Source organism: Oncorhynchus clarkii, chromosome 3 (genome assembly GCF_045791955.1).
Source record: "Oncorhynchus clarkii lewisi isolate Uvic-CL-2024 chromosome 3, UVic_Ocla_1.0, whole genome shotgun sequence".
Classification (NCBI taxonomy): Eukaryota; Metazoa; Chordata; class Actinopteri; order Salmoniformes; family Salmonidae; genus Oncorhynchus; species Oncorhynchus clarkii.
In genome coordinates this window covers 9,594,835-9,609,767 of record NC_092149.1, presented here as the reverse complement: position 1 = coordinate 9,609,767, position 14,933 = coordinate 9,594,835, and the positions used below count along the sequence as shown (strand labels likewise).

Here is a 14,933-nt window from a genome sequence, read left to right as displayed (position 1 = left end):
GGCTCTGATGTGAGTCTGGTCTTGCTGATGGTATTAAAACTAACTGTAGCTGGGCTCTGATGTGAGTCTGGTCTTGCTGATGATATTAAAACTAACTAGCTGGGCTCTGATGTGAGTCTGGTCTTACTGATGGTATTAAAACTAACTATCTGGGCTCTGATGTGAGTCTGGTCTTACTGATGATATTAAAACTAACTAGCTGGGCTCTGATGTGAGTCTGGTCTTACTGATGGTATTAAAACTAACTGTAGCTGGGCTCTGATGTGTGTCTGGTCTTACTGATGGTATTAAAACTAACTAGCTGGGCTCTGATGTGAGTCTGGTCTTACTGATGGTATTAAAACTAACTGTAGCTGGGCTCTGATGTGAGTCTGGTCTTACTGATGATATTAAACTAACTAGCTGGGCTCTGATGTGAGTCTGGTCTTACTGATGGTATTAAACTAACTGTAGCTGGGCTCTGATGTGAGTCGGGACTGATGCTCTGGTTTACATCTATGTGTCATACACTTTACTACAGGCCACGTCTGCCCTGGAGCTCTTTATCAATACATGTGTGGAGCAGTCCTTTAATGTTGTTTGGAGTTTTTGTTTTAGTGGATGCACTCTCTCTCTCGTGTGTGTGTGTGTGTGTGTGTGTGTGTGTGTGGGTGTGTGTGTGTGTGTGTGTGCACTGCTGGAGCTGGTGAGAAAGAGAAAACGATGCTCTACTGTGGGCTGACAGCTCAGTGGGGCTTTACGAAGCCTCTGCTTACAGGAGCAGAGAAAGTTGGCAGGGAATTAAGAGTTAGAGAGGAGAGACTGAGAGGCTGAGGTCAGAGAGAGAGACAGAACTTACTGTAGCACAGTGTCATATCTATCTCCTTTTCCCCCTCTCTCTTTTGCTCTGTGTGTCTCTCTCTTTCTTTTGCTCTGTCTCTCTCTCTCTCTCTCTCTCTCTCTCTCTCTCTCTCTCTCTCTCTCTCTCTCTCTCTCTCTCTCTCTCTCTCTCTCTCTCTGTTTTTTAGATATTCAGGCCACAGGTTGTGACTGAGGAGTTTCTCTTCAAATTTGGAGCACTGCTGGTAAGTCATTGAGACAGTGATGTGTAGTGGTATTGTCCCATGGCCTTCTGCACCCCTTATTTCTGATGTGCTTCCAGAGTCACATAACATCTATTGATGCCAGTGAGACCAGTTTGGGCAGTGCAATAGGTGAGTGAATGTCAGCTTGCTTTATCACTGGTTATTAGTAATACAGGTTTCATCTGGACAACTGGCCCATAAAGCCCAGACTGTTGGTGTAACCTGCTACTTGATTCCCAGGACAAGCAGGTTCAGAGGAGCTGATCAGGAACACTCTGTCAGCTGTGGAGGCCATCACCCAGCACCCAGCCCTGCTGACGCCCCATCACTGTCCTGTGAGTAGGGTCCTAGTCCCTAACCTCTTATCCCCTAGCCCCTAACCCCCTAGGTCCTAGCCCCTAGTCCCTAACCTCCTAGTCTCTGGCCCCTTAGCCCCTAACCCCCTAGTTCCTAACCTCTTAGCCCCTAACCCCTTAGACCCCTAGTCCCTGGCCCCTTAGCCTCAAACCCTTAGCACCTAACCTCTTAGCCCCTAGTCCCTAACCCCTTAGCCCCAAACCCTTAGCACCTAACCTCTTAGCCCCTAGTCCATAACCCCTTAGCCCCAAACCCTTAGCACCTAACCTCTTAGCCCCTAGTCCCTAACCCCTTAGCCCCTAACCCCCCTCGCCCCTTAGCCCCAACCCCTTAGCCCCTAACCTCTTAGACCTAGCCACTAACCCTCTAGCCCCTAATCCCCTGACCCCTTAGCCCTGACCCCTTAGCCCCAAACCCTTAGCACCTAACCTCTTAGCCCCTAGTCCCTAACCCCTTAGCCCCAAACCCTTAGCATCTAACCTCTTAGCCCCTAACCCCTTAGCCCCTAACCCCCCTGGCCCCTTAGCCCCAACCCCTTAGCCCCTAACCTCTTAGACCTAGTCACTAACCCTCTAGCCCCTAATCCCCTGACCCCTTAGCCCCTAACCTCTTAGCCCCTAGCCTCTTAGCCACTAGCCTCTTAGCCACTAGCCTCTTAACCCCTATCCCCCAACTCCTTTGCTCCTAGCCCCTAGTCCCTAACCTCTTAGCCCCTAACCTCTTAGCCTCTTAGCCCCTCTTCCCTAACCTCTTAACCCCTTAGACCCCTTAGCTTAGCTTAGGTTGACTTGGAGTAATCATGTATGGTGTTGGAGAGAGACTGTCAGGCCAGCAGACCATCAGTTGTGCTGTCTCAGGAGCTCCAGCAGAGTGCATCTGGGCTTTGGTCTGGTCTGAGGAGACTGTGGAATGAATATTGACCTACAGGAAGGAGCTGGGCTGAGTCCTAAATGGAGCGCTATTCCCTATATACTATTGGCCATGGTCAAAAGTAGTGCACTATAAAGGGGATAGGGTGCCATTTGGGACACTGGCAGGAAGTAATGAGTTGAAGAGGCTTGATGGTCCTGTGAAGAAGAAGAGCAGCTCCTCTCATACCGAGTAACATGTGAAGAAACTTGAATTACATGTCTGACACTAGTCATTAGATTCCGCTGAGCGTTGTCTGTCAGCAGTGCATGAGTACACACACAGTTTAATGTTTCCTTTTGTTCCCGAGTGGCGCAGTGGTCTAAGGCACTGCATCTCAGTGCAAGAGGCGTCACTACAGTCCCTGGTTCGAATCCAGGCTGCATCACATCCGGCTGGGATTTGGAGTCCCATAGGGCGGCGCACAATTGTCCCAGTGTCGTGAGGGTTTGGCCGGGGTAGGGAGTCATTGTAAATAAGAATTTGTTCTTTACTGACTTGCCTAGTCAAATAAAGGTTAAGTAAATTGTTGGAACAAGCTCTCTGCAGAGGTGAAACACAGCAATATCGGATCTAGTCATCTGTTTTTAGTTCTATCTATTTATACTCTTGACTGGCTGTTGCCTGATAGAAAAGCCTCTTCTGAGTCAGACAGACAGTTAAAACCCTTTGCACGGTGGAGGGAGAATATGTGCTGAATATAATGGGAAGCACAACAGTCTCTTTTGATGGATATATTCTAATAAACAACAAAGGTGCTCAATGGATCCATCCCTAATGGCACCCCAATCCCCTTATACAGTAGTGCACTGCTTTTGTCCAGGGTGCATAGAGCTCTGGTCGAGGGTAGTGCACTATATAGGGAATTAGGCTGCCATTTGGGACACATGCATCGAGACACAGTACATTCTTCATACCCACCTCAGGCTTCTTATTCTAATGTTGTCTCCTGTTTAGATTACATCCTCGTTGAATGTTTACTGTTGTTTCTACGGAAATTGTCCTCATCATAATAGACTAGAACAGAACAGAGCGTTTACTGTTGTTTCTATGGAAATCGTCCTCATCATAATAGACTAGAACAGAACAGAGCGTTTACTGTTGTTTCTATGGAAATCGTCCTCATCATAATAGACTAGAACAGAACAGAGCGTTTACTGTTGTTTCTATGGAAATCGTCCTCATCATAATAGACTAGAACAGAACAGAGCGTTTACTGTTGTTTCTATGGAAATCGTCCTCATCATAATAGACTAGAACAGAACAGAGCGTTTACTGTTGTTTCTATGGAAATCGTCCTCATCATAATAGACTAGAACAGAACAGAGCGTTTACTGTTTTTTCTATGGAAATCGTCCTCATCATAATAGACTAGAACAGAACAGAGCGTTTACTGTTATTTCTATGGAAATCGTCCTCATCATAATAGACTAGAACAGAACAGAGCGTTTACTGTTGTTTCTATGGAAATCGTCCTCATCATAATAGACTAGAACAGAACAGAGCGTTTACTGTTATTTCTATGGAAATCGTCCTCATCATAATAGACTAGAACAGAACAGAGCGTTTACTGTTGTTTCTATGGAAATCGTCCTCATCATAATAGACTAGAACAGAACAGAGCGTTTACTGTTGTTTCTATGGAAATCGTCCTCATCATAATAGACTAGAACAGAACAGAGCGTTTACTGTTTTTTCTATGGAAGGACAGGAGCAACATCATATTCACATAGAGATTGGGAGTGCTCACATCAGGTGTTTATGATGGAAGGACAGGAGCAACATCATATTCACATAGAGATTGGGAGTGCTCACATCAGGTGTTTATGATGGAAGGACAGGAGCAACATCATATTCACATAGAGATTGGGAGTGCTCACACAACTGCTCATTTCATTGCTCCTCGCTTTAATAGACGACATGTTTAAAAGAAAAGACATAATTTCTACATTTGCATGTGATGAATAAATGACTTGTTGGTGATGTATATCAGGAGTCAAATGGAAATACTGTCTTATATTAGGTTTAGGTGTTGTTTATTTGACGTTTGTTTTATTTATTTGTTGTTTTATTTTATGTTTGTTGTTTATTTTATGTATAAATATGTATTTTATCTCTTCAAGGTTGTTGATTGCATTCTTCCTCCACTGACTTCTCTTGCCTTCAGTAAAAATGGTAAGGAAACGTCTGGGTCATGTGCTCTCCATGCTTAACATCTAAGTACATAGATAGGCAGTCTGGAACGTGCCCATTCTGCAATGTTCCCTATCTAGCATGGCACACAGCAAGGCCCTTGGTCTAAAGTTAACCACATTTGTGTGTGTGTGTGTGTGTGTGTTACATGCTCTGTTTTGTGTTGTAGTGGAGTGGCGTATGGTCAGCTTGCGTGTTCTGTCAGAGATCACACTGCTGCTGCTGAGCCAAGAGGCCGTGGAGGAGGGAGAGAGGAGAGAGAGAGAGTGCAACTCTTCAACTGGCAGACTACTGACTCTCATTACAGAAGCCCTTCTTCCACAGTGAGTATGCTCTCTCCTGCATCTCTCTATCTCTCTCTCCTCTACCCTCTCTATCACTCTGCTCTTCTCTACATTTTCCCTCTCTCCTCCCCCCTCTTATCTCCCCTAACCTCTCTCCCTGCTCGCTCTCTCCGCTCTCCCCTATCCTCTCCCCCCTCTCTCTTATCTCCCCTACACTTTCTTTCATCTCTCCTCACCTCTCCCCACTCTCTCTCTGCTCTCCTCTACCCTCTCTCTCCGCTCTCTCCCTATCTCTCTCTGCTCTCCTTTACCCCTCTCTCCCTATCTCTCTCTGCTCTCCTTTACCCCTCTCTCTCTATCTCTCTCTGCTCTCCTCTACCCTCTCTCTCCGCTCTCTCCCTATCTCTCTCTGCTCTTCTTTACCCCTCTCTCTCTCTATCTCTCTCTGCTCTTCTTTACCCCTCTCTCTCTATCTCTCTCTGCTCTTCTTTACCCCTCTCTCTCTCTCTCTCTGCTCTTCTTTACCCCTCTCTCTCTCTCTATCTCTCTCTGCTCTTCTTTACCCCTCTCTCCCTATCTCTCTCTGCTCTTCTTTACCCCTCTCTCTCTATCTCTCTCTGCTCTTCTTTACCCCTCTCTCTCTATCTCTCTCTGCTCTTCTTTACCCCTCTCTCTCTATCTCTCTCTGCTCTTCTTTACCCCTCTCTCTCTATCTCTCTCTGCTCTTCTTTACCCCTCTCTCTCTATCTCTCTCTGCTCTCCTTTACCCCCCTCTCTCTATCTCTCTCTGCTCTCCTTTACCCCTCTCTCTCTCTCTCTGCTCTCCTTTACCCCTCTCTCTCTCTCTCTGCTCTCCTTTACCCCTCTCTCCCTATCTCTCTCTGCTCTCCTTTACCCCTCTCTCTCTATCTCTCTCTGCTCTCCTTTACCCCCCTCTCTCTATCTCTCTCTGCTCTCCTCTACCCTCTCTCTCCGCTCTCTCCCTATCTCTCTCTGCTCTCCTTTACCCCTCTCCCTATCTCTCTCTGCTCTCCTTTACCCCTCTCTCTCTATCTCTCTCTGCTCTCCTTTACCCCTCTCTCTCTCTGCTCTTCTTTACCCCTCTCTCTCTATCTCTCTCTGCTCTCCTTTACCCCTCTCTATCTCTCTCTGCTCTCCTTTACCTCTCTCTCTCTCTCTGCTCTCCTTTACCCCTCTCTCTCTCTCTCTGCTCTCCTTTACCCCTCTCTCTCTCTGCTCTCCTTTACCCCTCTCTATCTCTCTCTGCTCTCCTTTACCCCCCTCTCTCTCTCTCTGCTCTCCTTTACCCCTCTCTCTCTCTTCTCTCCTCTCCTCTACCCTCTCTCTCTACTCTCCTCTACTTTCACTCCTCTCTCTCTCTACTCTCCTCTACCCTCTCTCTCTACTCTCCTCTACTTTTACTCCTCTCTCTCTCTCTACTCTCCTCTACCCTCTCTCTCTACTCTCCTCTACTTTTACTCCTCTCTCTCTCTCTACTCTCCTCTACCCTCTCTCCTCTCTCTCTCTACTCTTCTCTACCCTCTCTCCCTACTCTCCTCTACCCTCTCTCCTCTCTCTCTCTCTACTCTCCTCTCTCTCTCTCCTCTCCTCTATCCTCTCTCTCTACTCTCCTCTACTTTCACTCCTCTCTCTCTCTCTCCTCTCCTCTACCCTCTCTCTCTACTCTCCTCTACCCTCTCTCCTCTCTCTCTCTACTCTTCTTTCTCTCTCTCTCTACTCTCCTCTACCCTCTCTCTCTCTACTTTCCTCTACCTTCTCTCTCTACTCTCCTCTACCCTCTCTCTCTCCTCTCCTCTACCGTCTCTCTCTACTCTCCTCTACCCTCTCTCTCTCTACTTTCCTCTACCTTCTCTCTCTACTCTCCTCTACCCTCTCTCTCTCCTCTCCTCTACCCTCTCTCTCCTCTCTCTCTACTCTCCTCTACCCTCTCTCTCCTCTCTCTCTACTCTCCTCTACCCTCTCTCTCTCCTCTCCTCTACCCTCTCTCTCTACTCTCCTCTACCCTCTCTCTCTACTCTCCTCTACCCTCTCTCTCTCTACTTTCCTCTACCTTCTCTCTCTCCTCTCCTCTACCCTCTCTCTCTACTCTCCTCTACCCTCTCTCCTCTCTCTCTCTACTCTCCTCTCTCCTCTACCCTCTCTCCTCTCTCTCTCTTCTCTCCTCTACCCTCTCTTCTCTCCTCTACCCTCTCCCCTCTCTCTCTACTCTCTCTCTACCCTCTCTCTCTCCTCTCCTCTACCTTATCTCCTCTCTCTACTCTTCTCTCTCTCTACTCTCCTCTCTCTCTCTACTCTCCTCTCTCTCCTCTCTCTCTACCCTCTCTCCTCTCTCTCTCTTTCCCCTCTCTCTACTCTCCTCTCTCTCTCTACTCTCCTCTCTCTCTCTACTCTCCTCTTTCTCCTCTCCTCTCTCTCTACTCTCCTCTCGTCTACCCTCTCCCTTTGTGCCTCCCTGTCTTCAGCTGCTTCTGCAGACTTCTCAACTTTAGCTCATTTAAAAGCTCTGATGACATGGATTAATTAATGACCAGAAACTGAGAGCCAGTCCAGCTCCACTGTTCATCTGGGCCTGGGTGTGTGGAGTGCAGTCAAAGTAGTGAACCTTCTTGTTTTGTTAACTTTATTTGGCCAGTTCCCTAGTGTATAAATAAACATTTCAAATAAACGTTTTAGATTTATTGAATTTATTTATGTTTTTTTCATTAGTTATTTAGATTTATTGAATTCAATATTTAAACCAGTGTGTGTTGGCCAGTTCTCTGCAGAGGATTTCTCGATAGTTAGTAAAACATCTATACACCGATCAACAAGCTGTTGAACTAACTAGACCCTAAACCTATCTGTAGGGACTACCGTAATAGCTATCCATATAAAGTGTGACTAATGCCTCTCCTATGTTGTACAGGTATGAATCTCTCCTGTTGGAGCCAGACCCAATCCCAGTCTACGCTCTCAAGCTACTGGTGGCCCTCACAGAACACAGCAGCCCCGTCAACAGGTAAAACCTTATAAACCAGCCTCCTGAGTGGCGCAGCGGTCTAAGTCACTGCTTTGCAGTGCTTGAGGTGTCATTATAGACCCGGGTTCGATCCCAGGCTGTGTCACAGCCGACTGTGACCGGGAGACCCATGAGGCGGTGCACTATTGGCCCAGCATCGTCCGGGTTAAGGGAAGGGTTTGGCCGGCCCGGGATTTCATTGTCGCATCGCGTTCTAGCGACTCCTTGTGGCGGGCTGGGAGCCTGAAAGCTGACTTTGAGCACCAGCTGGACGGTGTTTCCCCCGAAACATTGGTGCAACTGGCTTCCGGGTTAAGCGAGCAGTGTCAAGAAGCAGTGCAGCTTGGCAGGGTCGTGTTTCGGAGGACGCACGGCTCTCTAGGGGAGTTGCAGCGATGGGACAAGACTGGAACTACCAATTGGATATCACGATATTGAGGAGAACAAGGGGTAAAATAAAATAAATAACTTCTAAACCAGGGATCATCAACTAGATTCAGCCGTGGGCCGTTTTGTTTCTGGAGGATGGTCTGGAGGATGGTCTGGAGGATGGTCGGGGGTCCGGAACATAATTAAACCTTAAACCTTTCAAACCTTGTTTATATTTGTATATAATCACGTCTCTCTACTATGTGTGGGAATACTTGGAAACAGATTTCAAAATCAAAATTACTTGGAGCTGATTTCCTGGTGTTTTACAGTCTTTTATGTCCAACCATGGAACATATATATATATTTCCTGGTGTTTTCACAGTCTTTTATGTCCAACCATGGAACATATATATATATTTCCTGGTGTTTTACAGTCTTTTATGTCCAACCATGGAACATATATATATATTTCCTGGTGTTTTCACAGTCTTTTATCTCCAACCATGGAACATATATATATATATTTCCTGGTGTTTTCACAGTCTTTTATATCCAACCATGGAACATATATATATATTTCCTGGTGTTTTACAGTCTTTTATCTCCAACCATGGAACATATATATATATTTCCTGGTGTTTTTACAGTCTTTTATCTCCAACCATGGAACATATATATATATTTCCTGGTGTTTTCACAGTCTTTTATGTCCAACCATGGAACATATATATATATATATATATTTCCTGGTGTTTTTACAGTCTTTTATCTCCAACCATGGAACATATATATATATATTTCCTGGTGTTTTCACAGTCTTTTATGTCCAACCATGGAACATATATATATATTTCCTGGTGTTTTCACAGTCTTTTATCTCCAACCATGGAACATATATATATATTTCCTGGTGTTTTCACAGTCTTTTATCTCCAACCATGGAACATATATATATATTTCCTGGTGTTTTCACAGTCTTTTATCTCCAACCATGGAACATATATATATATTTCCTGGTGTTTTCACAGTCTTTTATCTCCAACCATGGAACATATATATATATTTCCTGGTGTTTTCACAGTCTTTTATATCCAACTATGGAACATATATATATATATATATTTCCTGGTGTTTTCACAGTCTTTTATCTCCAACCATGGAACATATATATATATTTCCTGGTGTTTTCACAGTCTTTTATCTCCAACCATGGAACATATATATATATTTCCTGGTGTTTTCACAGTCTTTTATGTCCAACCATGGAACATATATATATATTTCCTGGTGTTTTACAGTCTTTTATCTCCAACCATGGAACATATATATATATTTCCTGGTGTTTTCACAGTCTTTTATGTCCAACCATGGAACATATATATATATTTCCTGGTGTTTTTACAGTCTTTTATGTCCAACCATGGAACATATATATATATTTCCTGGTGTTTTCACAGTCTTTTATCTCCTACCATGGAACATATATATATATTTCCTGGTGTTTTCACAGTCTTTTATCTCCAACCATGGAACATATATATATATTTCCTGGTGTTTTACAGTCTTTTATCTCCAACCATGGAACATATATATATATTTCCTGGTGTTTTCACAGTCTTTTATATCCAACCATGGAACAATATATATATATTTCCTGGTGTTTTACAGTCTTTTATCTCCAACCATGGAACATATATATATATTTCCTGGTGTTTTCACAGTCTTTTATATCCAACCATGGAACAATATATATATATTTCCTGGTGTTTTACAGTCTTTTATCTCCAACCATGGAACATATATATATATATTTCCTGGTGTTTTCACAGTCTTTTATGTCCAACCATGGAACATATATATATATTTCCTGGTGTTTTACAGTCTTTTATCTCCAACCATGGAACATATATATATATATTTCCTGGTGTTTTCACAGTCTTTTATGTCCAACCATGGAACATATATATATATTTCCTGGTGTTTTCACAGTCTTTTATGTCCAACCATGGAACATATATATATATTTCCTGGTGTTTTTACAGTCTTTTATGTCCAACCATGGAACATATATATATATTTCCTGGTGTTTTACAGTCTTTTATATCCAACCATGGAACATATTTCCTGGTGTTTTACAGTCTTTTATCTCCAACCATGGAACATATATATATATTTCCTGGTGTTTTACAGTCTTTTATCTCCAACCATGGAACATATATATATATATTTCCTGGTGTTTTCACAGTCTTTTATCTCCAACCATGGAACATATATATATATTTCCTGGTGTTTTACAGTCTTTTATGTCCAACCATGGAACATATATATATATTTCCTGGTGTTTTTACAGTCTTTTATCTCCAACCATGGAACATATATATATATTTCCTGGTGTTTTCACAGTCTTTTATGTCCAACCATGGAACATATATATATATTTCCTGGTGTTTTCACAGTCTTTTATGTCCAACCATGGAACATATATATATATTTCCTGGTGTTTTCACAGTCTTTTATCTCCAACCATGGAACATATATATATATTTCCTGGTGTTTTTACAGTCTTTTATCTCCAACCATGGAACATATATATATATTTCCTGGTGTTTTCACAGTCTTTTATCTCCAACCATGGAACATATATATATATATATTTCCTGGTGTTTTTACAGTCTTTTATGTCCAACCATGGAACATATTTCCTGGTGTTTTCACAGTATTTTATGTCCAACCATGGAACATATATATTTTGTGCTCAGAACATTTTAGTTGCCAAATAAAAGCATTCGGCCCGCGGGTTGCCAGCTGGGGAACCCTGTTCTAAACCATCTCCAGATAGACAGACTAGGACTCTAACCAACACAATGTCATCTTGATGAAAACCAGAGAGTCTAACCAACACAGTGTCATCTTGAAGAAAACCAAAGAGTCTAACCAACACAGTGTCATCTTGATGAAAACCAGAGAGTCTAACCAACACAATGTCATCTTGAAGAAAACCAGAGAGTCTAACCAACACAGTGTCATCTTGATGAAAACCAGAGTCTAACCAACACAATGTCATCTTGATGAAAACCAGAGAGTCTAACCAACACAATGTCATCTTGATGAAAACCAGAGAGTCTAACCAACACAATGTCATCTTGATGAAAACCAGAGAGTCTAACCAACACAATGTCATCTTGAAGAAAACCAAAGAGTCTAACCAACACAATGTCATCTTGATGTTGCGATGGGGTTGCTATGGCATCTGTTATTACCCAGAGTTTATGGAGGTGAGTTGCGATGGGGTTGCTATGGCATCTGTTATTGTCTACCCAGAGTTTATGGAGGTGAGTTGCGATGGGGTTGCTGTGGCATCTGTTATTGTCTACCCAGAGTTTATGGAGGTGAGTTGCAATGGGGTTGCTATGGCATCTGTTATTGTCTACCCAGAGTTTATGGAGGTGAGTTGCGATGGGGTTGCTATGGCATCTGTTATTATCTACCTACAGTTTATGGAGGTGAGTTGCAATGGGGTTGCTATGGCATCTGTTATTGTCTACCCAGAGTTTATGGAGGTGAGTTGCGATGGGGTTGCTATGGCATCTGTTATTATCTACCTACAGTTTATGGAGGTGAGTTGCGATGGGGTTGCTATCGCATCTGTTATTATCTACCTACAGTTTATGGAGGTGAGTTGCGATGGGGTTGCTATGGCATCTGTTATTATCTACCTAGAGTTTATGGAGGTGAGTTGCGATGGGGTTGCTATGGCATCTGTTGTACACAACGCAACCTGAAGAGACAACACAGCATCTTGATTAACACTTGCATTTTTTTTCTGGTGTTGAATATTAAGTTAAGAAATTATTTCTGGGGGTTAAGAAATTATCAAATAAAAAAAGTTAATTGATCTCTCTCTTCTGTCTTTCTCTTTCTGTCTCTCTCCTCTCCCTCTGTTTCTCTCTCTCAATTCAATTTCAATTTAAGGGGCCTTATTTGCATGGGAAACATATGTTTACATTGCCAAAGCAATTGAAATAGATAATAAACAAAAGTGAAATAAACAATAAAAACCTTACAGTAAACATCACACTCACAAAAGTTCCAACAGAATAAAGCCATTTCAAATGTCATTATGTCTATATAAAGTGTTGTAATGATGTACAAATAGTTAGTACAAAAGGGGAAATAAATTAACATAAATATGGGTTGTATTTACAATGGTGTTTGTTCTTCACTGGTTGCCCTTTTCTTGTGGCAACAGGTCACACATCTTGCTGTTGTGATGGCACACTGTGGTACATTAAGTAGGTAAAAAGTCTCTCTCTCCTTCCCTCCCTTGAAGCTGTAAACCATAAGCTGGTTTTGGACACATCAGATCATTCATGTAATTATTACTACCAGAGAAAATAAAATCACTAAGTCAATAATTGTATTGTTTATCAGCAGCCTAATACATAGTTTAATATGCTTGACCTTTTCGCAGCATCAGCATGTTGAGGGGTGTTCCAGAGTTGTGGCCTCATGTAGGGAGCAGTGTGGAGCTCAGGCCCAACACTGCACTGTTTCCCTAATAACACACTGTAGATCCCCCTCCTCCCTCTGTAGCTGCCTGCCTGCAGGGCACAAACTCACAGTGCATGGCACATCTAGAATTCAGCTCACACCACGTTTCCTTGGCTTGCCAGGGCCGTTCCACCCCTCCTCCGTTCAGTTATCTGAATCATAGGGGAAAGTAGAGCATAAATAAGTGCAAACTTAAACACATTTTAGAGAAATACTCACATAGAGACATTATTTAATTGCAGAAGTTGATGCATAAGCACACAGACACGAGGCATTGGCTTGTCCTTATTGAAAGAATGCTACACTGGTAATGTGATGTTAAAGAGATTCTCAGAGGTAGGACTTCCCTGATATGCTGCAACAGTAACACACTCACACACGCAAACACGGTCGTACGCAAGGTCACACACACACGCGCACACTCACACACACTGGGCTGAAGGAGAGGGAACCGTTCGCTGGGAAAGGAAAGTCATCGATTGATTGATGATTGGGTGTGTCCAAATAGGACCAGCCTACAGGAGAGGTGTGATGTCACCGCCATGTCGCTGCTGTTCAGGGGAGAACAGTGGAGCTGATAGAAGGAGAACAGAACAGGGTGGTTAACAGCTCCCGGGGGAGTTTTAAAGGAGTCTTTCACCAGCTGGTGGCAACACACACCTCAGCAGTATGTCTGTCATCCTGCTCAATGGCTTTCAGATCACACTGGACCTGGAGCACAAAGAGGAAGACGTAATGTCACTTTTCAAAAGGAAATCTGAGAATGTCCTTAACCAACCCGTCCACTCCCACCCCCTTTGAAGACTTTGTCTGGATCTCAAATGGAACTCTATTCCCTATATAGGGCACTATGTTAGAACAGGACCCATAGGGCTCTAGTCAAAAGTAGTGCTCTATGTAGGGAATAGGGTGACATTTGGGATGTACAGTATGTTGTAGGTTGCTATAGCTAGCTAGCTGCTGCAGTTGTATGAGATTCCTGCATAGTGTTTAGTATTAACCATGGATATTCCAGTGTTCATCAGAGAGCCAGACTGTCCTCTAACCTAATGGCAGGCAGCAGGCAGGCAGACAGGCCCTTTGTGTGCTTGGGATTAGTAAGGAATATTGATCTGTCACAGAGGAAAGGTCAGACTAAGCCTAAGTTAGGGACTGCGCTGCTTAGCAGAGGTGGGAACGTGATGTTACTGAACGATGCAGAAGAAGTCGTTAGAATGAATAAGATTTCACTCTGCTGTGTAATAAACTGTGAACACCACCACTGCACCATAGTAAGGCGATAGCAGTCTGTATACGAAGTAAGGTATTATATGGGTTTACCAATGAATAAAGCCGTGCAGGATGTTGAAATAGTTGAAGAGCAGTAGATGCCAGACTGGTCTGGTGATGGTAGTATACTGTATCTAAAGCATGTTGCCATTGTCTCCCTGATAGTTCCTCAAGCCCTCTCATCTGGGTGATCCTCATGAAACAAGGGTACTCTGTTCCCTACATAGTGCACTACTATGGACCAGGGGCATTTGGGAGCCGCTGTCTGTGATGAATTGAGAGCTGGTTTCTCTGTGTTTCTGTGCTGCCTGCCTGGTCGTTGAGAAGGTGATGATGGACACCAGCTGGGTGCGCTTACATAGTTTTATCTCCGATCTCCAACACATCCCAGACTGACTGCCATTTCTGTCAAGGCTCTGAACACAAGCCAGCCCCCACACCTCCCTCTGTCTATCTATCTGGCACTGAGAGAGCCAACTGAACTATTCAAATTGATGTCAGCAATCTGCTACACACTCCTGTTGGTTGTATTTCCCTTGTCTGAGACGAGCTATTACATTTACAATGAGAAATTAAATTGCATTTACCACTGCTTGATAAAGTCCTAAAAAAGTGCAGAGCTCTCTCCTTGATGGGTTCTGGCTTAAATTAGATTGCAAATTGGGACTTTAACAGGGCTTCATACAAGTATGTATTTCCCCCTCATTATCAGGTTTGATACAGAGTTCAAACTTTCCAATTATCTGAACCTTTGGCCGTTGTTGCCTTTGTGTGGGCTCAGTCAGTCTGCCTAGCTGTGCCCGCTTTAGCAAGTGAAGCAAAACCAGTTCTATCTGCCGGAACGCTTTTACACCCTGATTAGCAGGAATTTGAAAAATGCTTTTATCCCAGCGGAAGTCAGCCTCACAGCTACAG

General features: G+C 43.6%; 1 protein-coding gene across 1 annotated transcript in view; it reads left to right on the top strand.

The window, feature by feature from the left end:
- Positions 1 to 14,933, top strand: part of LOC139387518 (serine/threonine-protein kinase ULK4-like) — a 136,731-nt gene that overhangs the window by 79,116 nt on the left and 42,682 nt on the right. The window contains exons 26-31 of the mRNA XM_071133791.1: positions 1,008 to 1,064; positions 1,142 to 1,193; positions 1,305 to 1,399; positions 4,454 to 4,505; positions 4,693 to 4,846; positions 7,734 to 7,826. Of these exons, the coding sequence (XP_070989892.1) occupies positions 1,008 to 1,064; positions 1,142 to 1,193; positions 1,305 to 1,399; positions 4,454 to 4,505; positions 4,693 to 4,846; positions 7,734 to 7,826 (503 nt within the window). The remainder of the gene's footprint in view (positions 1 to 1,007; positions 1,065 to 1,141; positions 1,194 to 1,304; positions 1,400 to 4,453; positions 4,506 to 4,692; positions 4,847 to 7,733; positions 7,827 to 14,933) is intronic.